This window comes from Falco naumanni, chromosome 4, assembly GCF_017639655.2.
Source record: "Falco naumanni isolate bFalNau1 chromosome 4, bFalNau1.pat, whole genome shotgun sequence".
Taxonomy (NCBI): Eukaryota; Metazoa; Chordata; class Aves; order Falconiformes; family Falconidae; genus Falco; species Falco naumanni.
In genome coordinates this window covers 16,319,158-16,334,797 of record NC_054057.1, presented here as the reverse complement: position 1 = coordinate 16,334,797, position 15,640 = coordinate 16,319,158, and the positions used below count along the sequence as shown (strand labels likewise).

At 46.8% G+C, this 15,640-nt stretch overlaps 1 protein-coding gene across 1 annotated transcript; it reads left to right on the top strand.

Moving 5' to 3' along the window:
* Positions 1–13,780: 13,780 nt before the first annotated feature.
* TMEM158 (transmembrane protein 158) lies at positions 13,781–15,425 on the top strand. The gene has a single exon (XM_040593675.1). It carries the CDS (start codon positions 14,221–14,223, stop codon positions 15,124–15,126), a length of 906 nt encoding a protein of 301 aa, XP_040449609.1. The 5' UTR covers positions 13,781–14,220; the 3' UTR covers positions 15,127–15,425.
* The last annotated feature ends 215 nt before the right edge of the window (positions 15,426–15,640 follow it).

The following is a 15,640-nucleotide window of genomic DNA, read 5'->3' as shown; positions in this document are numbered from 1 at the left end:
TTCAATTCTGATAAGCTCAGCCAGGAAAGGGCTAACTGGCTGAAGCGTTAGGGAGAAATAAAAACCTCTGTTCATAACAAGCCCTTTGTACGATACAGGCAGCTTTGTTTTGGTGTGGGGCACAGATGACACTGCAAAATGGTGGGAATAGTTTTCGGAAGAATTCAAGACTTAACAGTCAAATTCTTTGCTTGGGAGATGACTCCGATTTATGCCAAAACCCCTTTAAAGTGGTAGGATATAGGATATAGCTTTACTTGTAGTTTGGATTGAATTTTGGGGAGGCAAGTCAAGGAGCAGAGGCAAAAGAGTTGTTATTTCATGGGAATGTAGTCCTCTAGAAATGCTGCCTGCAAAGAGGCTCTTTCCCTTTCTGGTCACACACCTGCTGCTTTGCTGAGCAATACAGGTATTGAAGTCCTGCTACACTTCCCCATCTGTCTCTGGCCTTTGAACAAAGCTTCAAGTCACAACATGCATTAAAAGCAGAATAAATGCCACACAATAAAGTGTTCAAATGATACATCTGAGTGACCGTAAAAGCAGTGTCATCATCTTTCACCTATTAAGACCCAGGAGGTTTCAAAACATACCCTGAAGAATGTTACTTCTAGCTCTCCCCTACCAGATCAGTGCTTGCCCTTCATCCTCTGAACCACCGAGGTAACAGCAAGTAAGATAAATCTGGTTTGTTTTGTCCATAGGATAATTACATGAGTATTAGGTGAGGCATGCAGAAAATATCTATTGTATTTAATGATTTGTAAAATGTTTAGATCCAGAAGAGATGGGACAGCTTAGATCATGTTTCTGGATGACCTGGGCACCATTTTGCAGCCTCCACTGGGACAACAGCTCAGTTGCTGGTTGCATAATTCATTTTTATCCTGCCCAGTTGCATGCAAAGGTTAAAAAAGATATATTTAGTCTCCTTCTCTGTTCCCACCTCTGGCCCACACAAACCCCATCTCTTATTCAACCTGTCATTGTTAGCAGTATTATCCAGGTCTCCTGAAAAGAGACAGCAATGAAAAAAATTATGGTAATTTAATTCAGAATGATCTTTCCTTTGTAGTTTGCACATTACTTTTGCAGATACATCTATTAATAACCTGTAGGAATCAGCTTCTATTTACGTAGCACTTTTCTTCCCAAAGGGTCTCTGAGTGCTTTGCTAACCTCAGGAATCATTTCATTCTTTCCTGACAAGTAAAGTTCAGCTTCACCTTTATGGCAAACTTCAGGCAAAGGATAGGGAGAGAGGAATACTGAGCCTCCCCACTCTGCAGAGCCTCCAGCTCCCAAAGTGGGCTGCAAGTGTCCAGCAGCTCTGCTTCCCCAGGCAGGTATTGTCACTCCAGTCCCTGAGGCTCTGGAAGCCCTTCTGTCCTTGCCTCCCCTCTGGCTGCGCAGAAGGAGCTCCAGCAACCAAGGAGGTTCACATGGTTCCTGTGGGGTGATGCTCCTAGTTCCCACTCCATCAACACTTAGCTCATCTCGAGCAATGTCTATGGTGTTAAATGAATTATTTATTCAATTTAATTAAGAAATACTGGAAGCCTCTGGGAATGCTGGGGACAGAAATCCTGCATGACTGTTACTGTTATTTCTCTATGGGTTTTTTTTGACTATGGGGGCACCTACAGGCACCACCATGACTACTGCTCACTGTGCTAGGTGCTGTAGTGGTATCCACTGATTTGCAACTCAGTGTTATCCAGTTAAAGGATAAAAGGCAATAGGCATACACTGAAATACAGGAAATTCCATTTAAATATGGGCGGTCAAATACTGGCATAGGTTGCCCAGAGAGGTTGTAGAGTCTCCGTACTTGGAGATATTCAAAACCTGACCAGACATGGCCCTGAACAACCTGCTCTAGTTGACTCAGATTCAAGAGGAGGGTTGGACAAAGTGGTCCAATGGTCCCTTCTAACTCAAACTATTCTGTGCTTCTGTACACTTGCACAGAAAAAAAATGCAGGACGTATTCCCAGGCACTTGCAGTCGTAGGTGGAAGTTGGAGGAAGCAGTGGCAGAGCGAAGCACCCTGTTCTGCCCAGTTACCAAGTGGGTCGATCAAAGAATTCGGATTCCCTTCAGGGCCTGTTCTGATGGCCCATCTGCTAGACCATGCTGGGGACAGAATATGGAGGGCTCGGAATTGCCTCCCGTTCAGAGCTCAGTTACAATGGGTTTCACATTGCTCAGTGCATGCCTGGGTCTGGCTTTTATGTAAAACTCGTTGGGAAAATGAAATAAGTTTTCCTGTGAATATAATAGTACCTCTACAATATACAGAAAGATGTGTGTATATGTACATATGCGGTCATCCTGCCTCAGGTATGGGCTTTCAACTCTCGGAATAGTTTTGTGGACTACCTATATATAAGAGCACTGCCAAAGTTATAATCTGCAAGTTTTTCTAGTGCCTTTTGTTAACTTCTTTGCAGCGAGCTGAATGGATCCTGGTGCAGTAATGCTGCACATATACCATTTATACAAACAATGACTGTCTTCAGTGGCAAGCTCCTGGAGCTGTTCATTCAGTGCCAACAGACCCTGAATGTCTCAGGGACAAATATTTTCTGTGGAGCGAATACTTTTTCAGTGGCTTTGAATTCAAAAGCAGTTTCTAGTAGCTGAAAAACCTGACACAAAAAAAATACTACTAAAATAATGAAAACACCATTATTTCAGCAGGTGCCTGGCTGTATTGCAATCAAATTTATAGTCTCAAGCCTCTTCACTCTCACGTGTCTTAACTAGAAATAACTCTGTCAAAATCAACAGGATGACATTGATGTAAACCCTGTATTCAGAGGAAAACCTGGTCTTTTGAATGAATTGGTTTAGCACTCATATCCATATCACTTTGCAGCCCTGGCACATGGGAAACGGTATATTAGGAGGGCTAGAAGAATCTGACGAACTGTGAGTGACCAGAAGTAAAATCTATACAATGGATTTTTCTAACAACACTAATAATCAGAGCAGTTTCAGGTGTGTAAAAGAGCCAAAGACCTGGTCTGCAAAGCTGGCATCAAATGTAGCTTTGCTGAGATCAAACCATTCCGTGACAGCTTGCCACTTTCCAGTTCAGTTTTCCACGACGTAACCCTGTCACCCTCTTAGTTTTGTTGTGAACTTGTGGAAACGCTTAGTTGAATAAAATACAACATGCTTTTGATATTATTGCTTGATATTGGCTTTTGTATGTATTCTCCTCCATATTGTGTATTAAATAATATTAGATAATATATAAACATAATATTGCAGATATGTGACATTTGAGACATTAATATGATGAAAAGTCTGAGCAAAATTAATCAAGATAGTACAGTGGGCACCAAGTGGATTTTGATATTGGCATGCTAGTAGTAAGCCAACTCTTTAAAATCCATACAATAGTAGCTTGGAAACAAATTTTAATTTCCTGAGGAATTTCACTTTTCAGAATGATTTATATTCATTTATTTAATGTCAGAATTGCCTGTGGAAGAGGCATCAGTCCAAACAAGTTCTGATTATAGTAAATGAGAGTTTTTGCAGAAGAAGCTCCATGGCCTTGAAACTCTTTTTGGACTTTGCCTTTGAAGATGCCGTTTTCAAGCATACTTCAAGCTCCTCTTCTCCATAGTGGCAAAAGAAATCCCAGTTGTGCTCTCATGTCAAATTTCCTTCCAGTAGAAAGGACTGTCACAAGGCCTTCTGCATCAGTTAAACCTCAGATTCAAGTTATGTGGACAATTTTGCTTAAATGATATAATTTGATTTCACTGCTGGGGAAATCTTTATAGCACATCATGTCAGTGTTTGATGCTAAGGACACTATTCTGAATAAGAAAATAATGCTAAATAATTAACCATATTCATCTTCACTAATCAGCAGAGCCTCAGTGAGTCCTGTATATTAAACTAATTTTTGTTCCTTATGTGTGTGCTCAGGAGTATAAAATTATGGAACAAAAATAGCATCAGCATTTGTAAGATCTCTGGAGAAAACCAGCTACCAGTGTACTTGACAACAGGGAGAACAGCTGGAGAGTCTAATACCCACCTCCTCCAACCACATCAAAAACAAAAATTCTGGCAGACTGCCTAAGGCTTATGCGCCATACTTCTTCCTGATTTTGTCCCTTTAACATGATTTTCTCTGTAAGGCACAAATATCTTGATTTTTTTTTCCTTTTTTTGGTTAACATGTGGCACTAAGGTCTGTATTTCCTCTTAGGCAACTGCCATTTTAACAAGCAACTACCTTCACTCCACATCTCTGCAGCTTCCCTCTTATCACCGCTGACACACCAAATGTGTGTTCCTTTTTGTAGGCTAGAAGCAGGGAGAATAGAAGTGAGATAAAAATGTCGCTGAACTGAAACTGTGCTCCTTGTCTCCTGGGACCAGCCATCCAGTATGTCCATTTAACCGCAGTTGCTAGCAGAAAGTGAAAATAAACTATACTGGTCATTCTAAATAGTGACAGACATCTAACTTGGAGTCCCAGTTGCACTGTTTCAGAACTGGTAGGTATAAATCATGGAAGAGGAGGACTGGGAGTACCAGTTCAGGTACTGCAGGCAGAAAATCCAGGCTGCCTGGGGAAAGGTCTGTAACCTCTAAGCATGTGAATCAAGGTCCAGCCTTCTGAGCAAGGATTTCACTTCAGCATACCAGAAACCAAAAACTGTACAGGGATGATAACAGACGGGAGTAGAAAACAGAGATGGAAGTCCAAGACTAATGGTGGTTTTTTTTAAAGTTATGTTCTTATATTGTATATATTACATGGCTCTGCACATAAAACTTAAGGCTCCGACATCCGTTCAAAGGTACCTCAAAAGCCATGACCGGTGGATTAGCATCTATCACTCTGTAGCACAGAGAAGCCATCTGTTCAACTGTAGGCAGCAATTGGCAGACATCAGTGTCAAGAGACAAAAATAAAAATCAAACGGCAAAAGCATGAACAAAAGTTAATGGAAAGGAAATTGAAGACCTTCTAAAACAGCATATTCAGGTGATCCTGAGCTGGATTTTTGAGTAAACTGCTTCCCTGTGCTGAGAGAGGAAGATACTCCTTTCTCTTCTGCCATTGTACTTATACCTATTCAGCAAAGTTGGGAAAGCAAATTCTGATCTAACCTGCTGCTTGCAGACGCTACTGATCTGCAATGAGGAAGAAAATGCAGCCACTGAGTATTTTATGGCAGGGATTAAAGCTAATTCAATATTCAGGTATGCAGACAATACAATAGAAATAATATTCTCGTAAGGCATTAGGCTAATTAAAGTATTGTAAACTCTCTACCAGATTATCCTCTTTACTCTAGTGGTCCACTGTCATTGCACATAGAAATCCCATAGAGACTAATTAAATTTTCCTGACTTGCAATAAGAATATAGGGGATTATTTTTAAATCCTATTTTTACCTTTATCATTTTACCCAGCTGCTATGGTCAAGATGTGACCAAAAGCACAAACATGCCTATGTCACCTTCTCACAACTGAGTCTTCCTCTAGGGTTTGGGATGTGTATATCAGAGCCTGGAAACCAAGGGACCATGGCATTTCTACCAGCAGTTTGTCAGCTGCAGCAGGATCAGTCTGGATAGACCATAGCATATGGGTATAGATGAGAATTGAAACAATGGCTTCATTCATAGCTAGAACTCGAGAAGAGGAGCCTGAACACGGTTATGACAGATTACCACCCACCAGTCTTCCTGAGAAGATAAAAAGGCAATTGTCAGCTCCGGTGCTTTACAGTGACATAGCAAAAAGGGCCAAGGGTAATTGCAAGGATGTGGGTGACAGTTTCACATATAATATTAGAAATGGTAGCATTTGATGTCATGGTTTGAGCAAGAAATCCCACAGACTAATTTAAGATACACATTTTAGGGCTGATGTGTGTCCCTCTAATTTGCAGAATCAGGCCAAGTTGTAGTAAAAAACCAGGCAGACCTTCTGAACCTGGTCAGTTTAGTGAAGAACCAGGCACATAACATCAGAGGCTATATTCCCTACTTGTTTTGTGATTATTAGTTCATGGAAAGAGTAGGCAATGCTGAGTGACTATTGATCTCTTAGAGAGCAAGCTGTTTGTACTGCATGTATTTTCTAAGCATGTCCTGCTTCAGAACATTGGCAGCATTTGCATGAAAATAGAAAATCTTTGTTTCTGAAGAGCCTGCGTTCCTCTGCTGCTTGTTCAATGCATCCGATTTGAAGGCTGAAACATGCATTTGTTCTTGTGTACCCCCACATCAAGGACTCAGTTCTTGGTATCATACAGAATAGCATTTATGAGTGCAATGGTCCTGCTGAAAGCAATCAATTGCCTTGTTCATGTGCTGACTTTACCGGATTAGAACAAGAGTGCTTTACAAGTTAGGAATTGAAGCTCTGACTCCTTTGACTTTCATGAAACTACTCTGGCTTGCAAAGGTATAACAGGGATGTCTGAGCACTGGTCTTGGGGTTTGAGCGCCTAATTATGGCTCAGACAATTCTTGCGATGTCATACTGACTGTGGCCATTGCTGGGAAAATAAGTACTGTGAACTAGTGAGTTTCTTAGAAACAAAGAACATTTTCCTTTTAAATTTGGTTCCTGTCTAACCCAGAAACAGCTGACAGTTTTTTTGAATCTGCCAGATGAAACTCAGACTGTCTGCTGTTTTGCAAATAATTATGATGCTGGACTGATGAGTGGAATGGGGAATGTAACTACTTTTCTCTTCGACACCTTAGGACTGCTTCCCAGCTAAAGGAATGTGTGGGCATCAGGCTAGCTGTGTCTGCTTGGGTGACTCAGCCCCTCTCACTGGCATTGACACTTCTGGAAAGAGTTAATGGGGTTCTGCTGACTCTTGGAGGCAGATGAACCTCTTTTCCCATTTTGATACACAGCAAAAGTGTCTCACTGGAGAAGGGGCAGTAGGCAAGGGTTCCCATACAGGGCCATCCTTATGACTAGTATGCAGACCACCGCAAGTGGTACCTGAGTGCTGCTTGAGAATTCAAGGGTCTCTGCTTCTGCGCACCGACAGCTACAGCAGCTCTGGGAGCCCCAATCTAAGGTGTTGATGCAGAGTCCTCAGGCAGGGAGAAGTTTAGTTTTTACTGCTTACTTTACTGATGATGTTGATACTGCTGTGTTTTAAATGTCACCAATTTGTTTCATACAGCATCTCCAAAGTTTCACAATTTGTCTCGGCTTGCTCTGCCAGAAGTCCTAGCCAAGGCCTGTGCCTCTTCCCTATTGTAATCTCACCTCTGGCAACAGCACCTGGAACTGTCTCAAGTTCATTCATTTGGGCACATCACTGAGTTTTTCACAGTTCTCTGTCATTTTTCCTCTTCCGCTCTCCAAATGCAAACTCCTTGTCCTCACTTTCAAACCCCTTCACAATTCGGTCCTGCCTCATACCAGTCCTGGAATTTGTTATCCTTTCACCTGCCCTGGCTTGGTTGATTGCAGCCCCTGTTTTTGCTTCTCAGTTCTACACTACCCTTTTTGACTGGGGTCAAAAACCTGCAGTGAAACCATTAAAGTCCCTGCTGTAGGCTCCTTTACAACGTCTCTGTCATGTATCACATAGCACCGAAGCACCAGCTAATAACAGCAAGGTAGAGGATGGTCAGGGCTGCATGTTGGCTGAGGAGCTGCACAGAGGATCCTTATCACACCCTCTCCTTTGAACTCTGATTCTCATCCATTTGTCTGCTGAAAAAGTTCTTTAGGATACAGACTGTCATCGCCAATGTCTTGTATTTGTGTGTCTTCTGTGTGTTATGGTAAAACAACTCTCAAATAACCTGTGAACTAGCTTGTGTTCCTCTCCTGTGGAACAATATTGCTTCACAGTTCAGATGTCTTGCAGCTTGCTAGGGAAGCAGGATTTTATATTTTATAGCTGGGTTTTAAAGCCACAGAGAGACTGAGGCCACACTGGAAGCTCATGGGAGTGCCCAACCCACGTGTGCTTAGTGCAGACTAATACCAGACTTCGGCAACTGTCTCTCTTTCCTGTACAGAGATAAATAACAGTAAAGGCAAGCCCTAGGGCCATGTTCAGAACAGGCTGGGAAACACACTCAAGGTGTTTGCAGAACTAAATGCTTTCCAGGGAGCTATTTTTCAATGTATTGTTGTAGTAAATGTTTAGATTTTCCAAAGACAAACTCATGAAACAGTCGTGAAGTTATGCTATTTTATGTACAAGTATTTTGCAGAACAATTTAATATGTAATCACACAAAATAGTTTTGCATTCCTAGTACCTCCACAGCATCAGCATGAAACAACTGCTGTTTCAGCTGACATCTCGTTTCCTTCAAAAATGGCTGTGACACGTCAGGGCTTGCCCAGAACCCCACGGATCAATCGAGATGTTCAGAACATCTGTGCTTCACAAACACACGAAGTTTGACACCTGGTCAAACCCACCCTACAATGGCCTTTAGCAATCTGGTGGAAAGTAGGTCCAAGTCCTGCAATGTGTGTGTTCTGGGGAGAATAAAGGTGTAATATTGCCCTTTAACCCTTTCTGAGGTTTCTTACATGACTCGGATTGCTGGTCTCTCAATTTCGATTCATTATCCACATAACAGATCCTAAACCTCCCAGTGTCAGCAAAGCTCCATCACTGGGTAAGTCTACTGGTGAAATAAATGAGGCAAAATAGGTTACAATTATAGTCAGGTTCCTGGCCAATAAAACATAAAATAAGCAAGCAGGCAGTTACAAGACAAAATAAATGTAGCCCAGGGCTGAATCTTGCCTAAGCTTTAGAAGTTCGGTTGAGAGAAAGTCTCACATGAGTGAGGGTCTTATTCAACATGCAAATGGGAACCCAGGCAAGAGCCTTCCTAGAACACTGCTTCAGGTCAAAACCCACCTTAAAAACTTCATTGTGTAAATGGAATGCATGAAAGTACTGCATTTATCACTCTTTGTAGGCTAACTAGATCTAACCAACCTGTATTATATTTTTTTGTGTTTTCCCAATTTCCTCAAGCCAGTCTGGTCTTGTTCTTATATTACCTTCTGCTGTGGAGGCGCAAAGTTTCTTCTTTGGAGTACTTCTCTCTTACACCCATTCCCACAGATTCTTCCTTTCCTGTTGTTTCTTTTTGATCTTTGTCTAAAAGCCTCAACCTATATAAAGCACGCTATAAAAAAAAAGCTCTGAAAGTTTATTAATACATTCCCTTTAGCATTCGCTGCATATATTTCACAGTTAACTTTAGATTTGAAGCAGTCTTTTCAGTCTGCGCTAGTACAACACACAGTCTGACTAGTGCGGTTCTGGACATGAGCTCCTAAGCACACCTCAGAGATGCCAGAGCCCTCGTCCTGCAGGCCCTCTATCTCACTGATCCCATCTGACGCTCTGAACTGACGTTTTCCTGATTGCTAGCAATCTTATTTGCAGCTAGATTAGACCTTGTAGTAACTGCCATGGGTAACTCTCCTTGAGTACATCTTTTGGATTGCTGTGGCAGCTGCTTTCTCTTGGTCCACGCTCCACCAGCGGTGTGGTTTGCAGCCCAGAGGAGCTTCACCAGAGCCCACCTCGATATACAGTGGCTGAACAGCTCGAGCCTGGCCCTCACTGCTCGAACCCTCTCGCCTTCCCTGCTGCCTTCCCTCACTCCCTCAGTGACACAGGAACAGCTTGTTGCAGGAGTGCGTGGCGATCATAAGGGGTTAAAGACTGGGCTGAAAATGTTTATGATATTTTAATGAAAAAGGGATGTATATCAAAGGTACTCTAAAATAGCAGTCATCTGCCCCAGCTCTTTGACATGGGTCATTCTGTAGCTTCAGGGACATCCTGTTCTTGGCAGGGACTGAGGAGGTCCTGTCCTGGAGGACTGAGGGGAGCCTGTGCTGACAGGACTTTTTTTTCAGTTTTTCTTTTTATGCAAGCATGTAAAAAACATGGGGGTTGGAACTAGAGAATTTTTAAGGTCTCTTCCAACACAAACCATTCTATGATTCTACAATCTGTTTGAATAACTGAGAGGGTGGTGTGGAAGCAGTATCTGTTGCTGATAGAAATGCATGTGAAATGATGAGCTTAGTGTCTTTGCTGAGATAGGTGTGTTGACTTCTTTGGAGAGATTATGCCTTTGTTCTCAGTCTGCTTGCCAGCCAGCTGTTCCCTTTGTCTGGGCTTCTGATATTCGTGTAAAAGAGCGGTACAAACCCCTGGCTTGTTCTGTGCAGTGCATGATCTCTGTTCTCTGCAGATAAATCTTTCTGAGATGATGCAGCAGTAGCAAGCCGCTTAGTCCAGCCAGCTTCTGTTATCCGTTTCAGAAGCTTCAGTGGCCTTTAAGTGTTTCATCACAAATAATTTCTGACAAATCTGCAAGAATACCAAGCAAGAGGGAGGAGTGTAAAGGTTCTGATCACTGTGCTTAGAATCAAAGCAACGTGTCAGTGGGCAGTATGAAACATCCCTTAGCTTCTTCCTCAACCAGCAAACCACTGATTGTCGATGACTCTTCAAAGAGCATATTTTAAAGCCATCATACGATCAGCTCACTTCCTTACATTACTCTAAGATTCTCCCACCACATCAGCTGTGAAACGATTAGCCAACCAAGCCTTTTAAGTTGTATCACAGAAACATTTTTCCTCACCTGGGAATAAGCATTGCTCCCAGAACAATCCCCAGGATGATTGGATCCTACTCCTTTCACAGAACTGAAACTGCTCTTTTCTGAGAGGACTCTGGTACCGACTTCTTTCTCCTGACCCTGCCTCCCTCTTCAGCTGTTGGCTGTGAAATTCTCCTTATTTACCTGGCACTTTTACAGAGATCAGCATCGCTATACTTACTTGCTCCTAACATCTTTTTTCCTGCAATTGACAGTAGGTGTCTTTCCACAGAAAAGTATCTCTGTGATGTTATAGCTGGGTATCCAACCCTTCACTCTGCTACTTTCCCATCTGCTCTCCCACATGCAACTCCTTTCAGAAATGACAACCTCAAAAGCACATCCTCTGTCAAGAAAAGTTCCACAGATATTCTCTTCCCTCAGTGCAGATCAACATAGGTTTGCTGAATTGAGAAACACTGGCTGAGGATCACAAGCTTTTGACTTGAATGCAATTACATATTTCCTTCTGGAATCTGTCTGTATCTGCTTAGGGTCAGTTCCCACTAGCTGCCATGAGACTTCAGGCTCTAAAACAGAGCCCTCACGAGAAGCAACTTCACTGACACTTGGGCAGAAATACTTATTCACAATTTCATCTTATTGAAGTATTTCACAAGCAGTACCTGAATAAAAATGTTTAGTTAAAATGTCATTAGAACAGCTCTCAAAGATTCTGATTGTCCTTTACCATTAGTCTTCATTCTCGCAACAGCTCTGCAGTCTCTCATGAAACTCCTACTGTCTTGTTACCTCATTATTCCCTTCTCAAATTTTATCATTATAGCCCACTTCACACCTCCTCTACCACACTGACAAATGCTACTGTGACCTACGGTGCATATTATAGTTCTAGTTATATCTATAGAATCAAACCTGCAAAATCCACATCCTGATCTGCCTGTGGCTTGTAGGTCACCTTTGGCTAGCCCCTGATTTCTTTATGCTTCAGTCTCCCCACCCATGAAACTGCTTTGTTCTTTGAGATTATAGCTGAAAACCACAGAACAGAGCTATATGTTAATACCATTTATAAAGAGTTTTCAAGTCTGCTGCAACCTCTTTGAACAACTGAATCCATGCAGAGATTAATTACATCTGCTACACCTAGAAATGAAGTTATCTGTAAAGAGCCCTGCTGGACAGTGGCTATCAACCAACAATCTAACATACTTCCTGCTTCTTCTACCCACTGGCTCAATTATTCCTTGATGAAGAGAAATAGATATGAGACACCCATGCGTCTCCAACCTGAAATAAATTGTCCGCTTTTAGTTCTTTGCTATGGTAGTCTAAATGACACTAAATGCATTTAACCTTCCTGTGCCAGGTTACCTTTCCTTGCAGGAAAAGAAACTGAGCTGAACTCTCCCTCCCCAAACTTCTTCGCAGTGCCCCTGACTGCTGAGTGCTGAGTGCTGAGTGCTGGGAGTTGAGACCAGAAGAACTGAAGCTCTGCCTGAGAACATTTGCCACCCACATACTGCAACAGTGTTCAGGAGCTAAATCTTATTTATGAGGTTTAGTTTCATTTCCAGTCCTTTGTGCCAAAACCCCAATGCAATGTAATTTGCGCACATGAGTGGTCGCACAGTTTTGGCATTATTTGCCACACACTAGCCCTCTCTTAATCTGTTTGGGGTCTATGGACATACTACAACAGAAGAACTTGCAGCCACACAAATGCGTGGGACTGTGCATATGACAAAGGACATCAGGAAATGCATGTAGAGACACACTGAAGGGACAATAAAAGTGTCAGAGGACTCTTAAATTAGAGACTGAAATAGCACTGAAAAATGTATTAACTGTATTGGAAGATCTGAGCAAAAACCCAGAACCAGAACCAGGCAGCTTGCTTCGACTGCTTCATCTGGCATGTTCCTCTGTAATAGGCCAAACTAAAACCCCTGCCAGACTATAGGCATCTGGGAGACAATATCCTTTGGGCTAATTTGGGACCGGACATGAGTCCACCTCGGTGCTCAGGTCTCTTTTGAGTAGAAGGCAAACAACTCTGGGTTTTATCACGACATATTTAGGCAGGGGTTTTGAAAAGAAAACCGATTCACTACCTTCATTCATGTTGAATTACAGGAAACCTGAAATTTACTCTCTACCCTCATTCACTACCCTCACTCATCTGAAAGACTTGAGAGTGGTATTACAGTAACTCACTCGCCAAGTGAGAACGTGCCCATGTGTTGCTTTGACGTGGGACCATGTCTGACACGGAACCAATGCCAGCTTCAAAGGAGCGAGCACCTTACAGAGTTCCGTTCTATCATTTACATAAATAGTCCCATATATATTTGGGAAAGCCTACTTTTTGTACTTGTGTCTCCCTTTTGCGCCTGTATTTGTCAAAAAAAGGGCTGCGAAGGCAAAGAACAGTCTCGGTTCTGGATGCTTGCCAGGAAAAAGTAACTGTCCCACCTACTGCCCAAGGTAAAGGCTAAGGAATGTTCAGTCGTTTGTGTCGCCCAGTTCTGTACCCCTTCGAGGGCTCCAAGTGTCAAACTGCAACACGGCGAGCCTCAGCCAGCGCCGAGAGTAATACTCGGAGCCAGCACGGGGTTGTGAGACGAGCTGGAGCACCTAGATCGATTACAAAGCACCACGCTTATAAAGCAGCCTTTCGGAAAACGCAGCCAAGCCTCGCAGCTGCCACGCTCGGTAGCTTCGTGCTCCCCGTAACAGGCTTTCGCGCTTAAGCCCCAGCGTTAGGGGCTGCCCGCGCCCGGCCGTGGGGGTCCGTGGGGCGGCCCGTGGCGGGTCCGTGGGACCCCTGCGCCCCCCAGGCTGTGCGCGCCCGGCCGCGGGAGCGGGTGCCGGGCCGGGGTCCGGCCGGGCAGCGCACCGCGGGGGTTCCAGCCCGACGGCTCGCGCCCTCTCCTCCGCCTCTCCGCCGTCCCGTTCCCCCCCTGCGAAGTCGAAATGCCGGCGTGTGCGGCCGCTCCCCGGGCGCCCTTGCCCGGCCGCCCCAGCCCGAGGCGGAGCGCGCAGCCCGCACCGGCCCCCTCCCCACTCCCCTGCCCGCCCGCCGAGCGCGGTACGGGCGCCGGCAGCCCCGCGGGCGCGGCGGCGGAGCAGGGAGGCTTCGGCTCTGCGCTCCGGGGGGAGGCGGGTGTCGGCACGCGAGAGCGGGGCCCGCCGCAGGGGACAGGGGGCGCCTGCGCCGGCCGGTGCCCCCGGGGAGGGGCTGCCCCGCCGCGGCGGCGACACAGGCCCGGCGGCACCTCGGGGCGCGGCAGCGGGGCTGGGCGCACGGCTCCTCCCGCCGGGGCGCTGCCGGGCCGGGCCGGGCCGGGGGCGGAGGAGGCGGGGAAGGGGGGAGCCGCTGCCGTCACCGAGGCTCCCGGCTCGCTCGCCTCGCCGCCGCGGCAGCCCCAGCCCCGCTCCCACCCCCTCGCCTGCCCCCACCCTCTCTCCCTTTCTCTCGCTCTCGGCGAGAGCAGTGTGCCTCCCTTCCCAGATGGCAGCCGGCAGCGCCATGCAGCCTCCCGTTCCTCCTCCTCCTCCTCTCCGGCTCTAAGTTAATGCCATGCTGCCGCTGCTCCTCCCGGCACTGCTGGCCGCCTGCCTGCCGCCCTGCCAGGGCTGGAGCCCCTCGGCGGCTGCCGGCGGGCAGGACGAGCAGGAGCAAGAGCTCTTCTTGCCGCCTGTCAACTCCTCCTCCCGCTCCCTGGCCAGCCTCGAGATGGACCTCGACGGGGCAGCAAGCAAGGAGGACGGCAGCACCGCCAGCCCGGGCACGCCGGCAGCCCCTGGCCAGGAGCCTTTCCCTTCCGCTCCCACCTCCTCCGGGCAGCAGCAGCAGCAGCAGCAGCAGCAGCGTCCCCAGCCGCAGGGGCAGCCGCAGCCCGCCGAGGACCCGCACTGCAATATCAGCGTGCAGCGGCAGATGGTGAGCTCGCTGCTGGTGCGCTGGAGCCGCCCGCTGGGCATCCAGTGCGACCTCCTGCTCTTCTCCACCAACAGCCACGGGCGTGCCTTCTTCTCCGCCGCCTTTCACCGCGTGGGGCCGCCGCTGGTCATCGAGCACCTGGGGCTGGCGGCCGGCGGCGCCCAGCAGGACTTGCGCCTCTGCGTGGGCTGCAGCTGGGTGCGGGGCCGCCGGGTCGGGCGCCTGCGGGGCGCGGCGCCGCAGGCCGCCGCCTCCGCGCTCTCCTACCCGCCGCCGGCGGAGCCCGGCCAGTACTGGCTGCAGGGGGAGCCGCTCAATTTCTGCTGCCTGGATTTCAGCCTGGAGGAGCTGAAGGGCGAGCCGGGCTGGCGGATGAACCGCAAGCCCATCGAGTCCACCTTGGTGGCTTGTTTCATGACTCTGGTCATCATCGTGTGGAGCGTGGCCGCCCTCATCTGGCCGGTGCCCATCATCGCCGGCTTCCTGCCCAACGGCATGGAGCAGCGCCGCAGCACCGCCGCCGCCGCCGCCGCCGCCAAGTAGCCTCTCCCGGTGGCACCCCCCGGTCCCTTCTCCTCGTCGTGCGGGGCGGGGGGCGCGGGCGGCCGCCCCCCGCCGGGCCGGGCTCTGTCGTGGTTCTTGTTCGTGTCACAGGGGCGCGGCGGGCGGGCGCGGGGGGCGCGCGGCCCCTCAGAGCCCTGCCCGCCCTGAGGGGAGCAGCTCCGCCGCGGGCCACCAGGCCTGCGTGCTCGTTTTGTACCTTTAATACCCGTTTTAAACGAACCTTTTAGTAAAAAAGAAAAAAAAAAAAAAGGAAAAAAAAGAGAAAGTCCTTCCCCCATCAACGCAGGAAATAGAAGACCTTCCCATTCAACCGCAGTTGTCGTAGTCGGAGTAGCTTTTTTTGTATATGAATACAGTTTGAGTGGGTTTTTTTCTTTATTTACAGAAAGGGAAGTGGCTTTTTGGCAGGATGGCGAACTGAAGCAGTATATATATTGTTATTGCTGAAGCTGAACTTTAACGAACCTTTTACACTGTATTTCCCAGTTGAGAT